Source organism: Emiliania huxleyi (assembly GCF_000372725.1).
Source record: "Emiliania huxleyi CCMP1516 chromosome Unknown EMIHUscaffold_1232, whole genome shotgun sequence".
NCBI lineage: Eukaryota > Haptophyta > Isochrysidales > Noelaerhabdaceae > Emiliania > Emiliania huxleyi.
In genome coordinates, this window is record NW_005201357.1 from 8493 (window position 1) to 10477 (window position 1985).

The 1985-nt window shown below is 65.9% G+C and overlaps 2 protein-coding genes across 2 annotated transcripts in view; one reads left to right on the forward strand and one right to left on the reverse strand.

The window, feature by feature from the left end:
- Positions 1–317: 317 nt before the first annotated feature.
- On the forward strand, positions 318–907 carry EMIHUDRAFT_373148 (hypothetical protein; the record flags this gene model as incomplete). Its single annotated transcript, XM_005789964.1, has 1 exon — positions 318–907. A coding segment is annotated over one exon (161 nt), but the record flags the coding sequence as incomplete, so codon positions are not given.
- A 43-nt stretch (positions 908–950) lies between these two features.
- Gamma_CA_2 (gamma carbonic anhydrase) overlaps positions 951–1985 on the reverse strand; it is a 1695-nt gene continuing 660 nt past the window's right edge. Inside the window, exons 2-3 of the mRNA XM_005789965.1 lie at positions 1821–1889; positions 951–1459 (exon numbers count right to left, since the gene is read on the reverse strand). Coding sequence (XP_005790022.1) covers positions 1280–1459; positions 1821–1889 — 249 coding nt within the window. The 3' untranslated portion in view covers positions 951–1279. The remainder of the gene's footprint in view (positions 1460–1820; positions 1890–1985) is intronic.

Genomic DNA, 1985 nt, shown 5'->3' on the forward strand with positions numbered 1-1985 from the left:
AATGGGTGTTAGTGCAAAAGAAAGAAAGAAAACAGGCAATCCTAGGGAGGGATGGGAGGACGGCACGCCGCCACCACACAGGGATTTTAAGAAGAGGGGTGTCGTGCGCTAGCCGTCGCCCACCCTTGGGCAGAAAGAAAGAAAGAAAACAGGCATCCCAAGGGAGGGAGGGGAGGACGGCACGCCGCCACCATACAGGGATTTTAAGAAGACCCTTGGGCAAGTGCGCGCCTGTCGACAAGCGGATTCGTCTTATAAAATTCTTTTCCCGCGGCCTCGCTGGCGCCGCGCTGGGCACACAGGTCGAAGGTCGAGAAAAATATGCCCTTCGAACAGCCCCGCTACAAGCTCCTGCGCGTGCCGGGCTGCGCCACGGCGTACCGCGTGCCGGAGGTCGAGCACGCGCACGGAGGTGCATCCCGCCGGCCAAACCGCAGCGTTCGCGCCACCTCCCTCCGCAGCGGCGACGTGCATGAGACGACAAGCACAGAGTACGTTCAGGATGCAAAGGGCTGATGGGACGATTTTGAGCGGTGGCGAATGGCTGCTAGCGGCGTCCCGGCAGTGAGGTGCGTGACGCGAGGCACGGGAGTCCCACTGGGTGGGGGCGGGGGTGGGGAAGTATCGCAACGCCAATGCTGGCAGAACAGGCCTGAGGTCGAAGCCTACCGACCGTCTTCCTCAGCCACACGCCGACAAACGCCGCCACTGCGAGACGCATGATCGCGGAGGGCGGAGCCAGAGAGTCTCAGTTTGCAGAGCCACCGAGAGACTGCGCACGTGTACGTTATACGCGCACAGAGAGATGCGTGTGTGGAGTGTGTGTGGCTGTGTGCTGTGTGGGGAGGCGCTGTGGAGTATGGTGTGTGTCTGTGTGGAGCCCCGGCAACTGCGGGTCGATTAGAGTAAAGCCGTACCCGGAGCGCTACGTCCCGCTAAAACGAGCTAATAGATTTATCGCCGGTCTTTGCGCCGAAGTGCGGCCAACACGCACCGCAGCAGGGTTAGCCGCCGCATCGGCCGCCCGTGCCCTACCGCCCCGCAACCAGGCTGTATACCAAAACCGACGACAGAGACGAAGACGGCGCGTGCGCCCGCGCCGGTCGTGCGGCGCGCAAGAGCGGGCACCGCTCCACATGCGGCGACTGGGTCGGGCAGCGGTGGGGCGCGCCGCCAAGGGCGCCAAGGGGGGAGAGAATGCTGTGCCCAGCAAGATCTAGCCGTTGGCGGCGCCCCAAAGCCGGCAGCGGTGATGCGAGGTGGGCGCCACGAGCTGCGGCTAGATCTTGCCGGCGGCCGTGCCCAGCTGCTCGCGGAGCTGGTAGGTGTTCGAGTAGGCGAGGAACTCGTCGGCGTGCTTCTTGGCGCTCATCGACACGTCCTCGGCCTTCTTCTCGATGGCCGCGATCTCGTCCTTCTCGAGCTTGCGCACGAAGGCGGCCGGGTTGCCGCCATGCACCTCCAGCCCGGGGGGGAGGGGAGGGGGGGGGGGGGAAGCGTTCGGACTCAGGTCAAGGACGGTTCGAGGAAGTGTCTCGCCTCCCCCACGCGGGACCAGCCCGCCGATCTCGGCCACTCCACCGCCACCTCTCGGCTGCCTCTCGGCCACCTCTCGGCCACCTCTCGGCCACCTCTCGGCCACCTCTCGGCCACCTCTCGGCTGCCTCTCGGCTGCCTCTCGGCTGCCTCTCGGCCACACCTCGGCCGCCTCTCGGCCGCCTCTCGGCCGCCTCTCGGCGGATCTCGGCGGCATCTCGGCCGCATCTCGGCGGATCTCGGCCGCATCTCGGCCGCATCTCGGCGGCCTCTCGCCTCTCCACGCGGGACCAGCCCGCCGGCCGGAAGCACGGAGCCAGCCTCGAGCACGCCGTGCGTCTCAACGAGGGCGCCTAGAGAAGGCTCCTAGAAGGCTCCTAGAAGGTTCCTAGAAGGTTCCTCGAGCATGCCGTGCGTCTCAACGAGGGCGCCTAGAGAAGGCTCCTAGA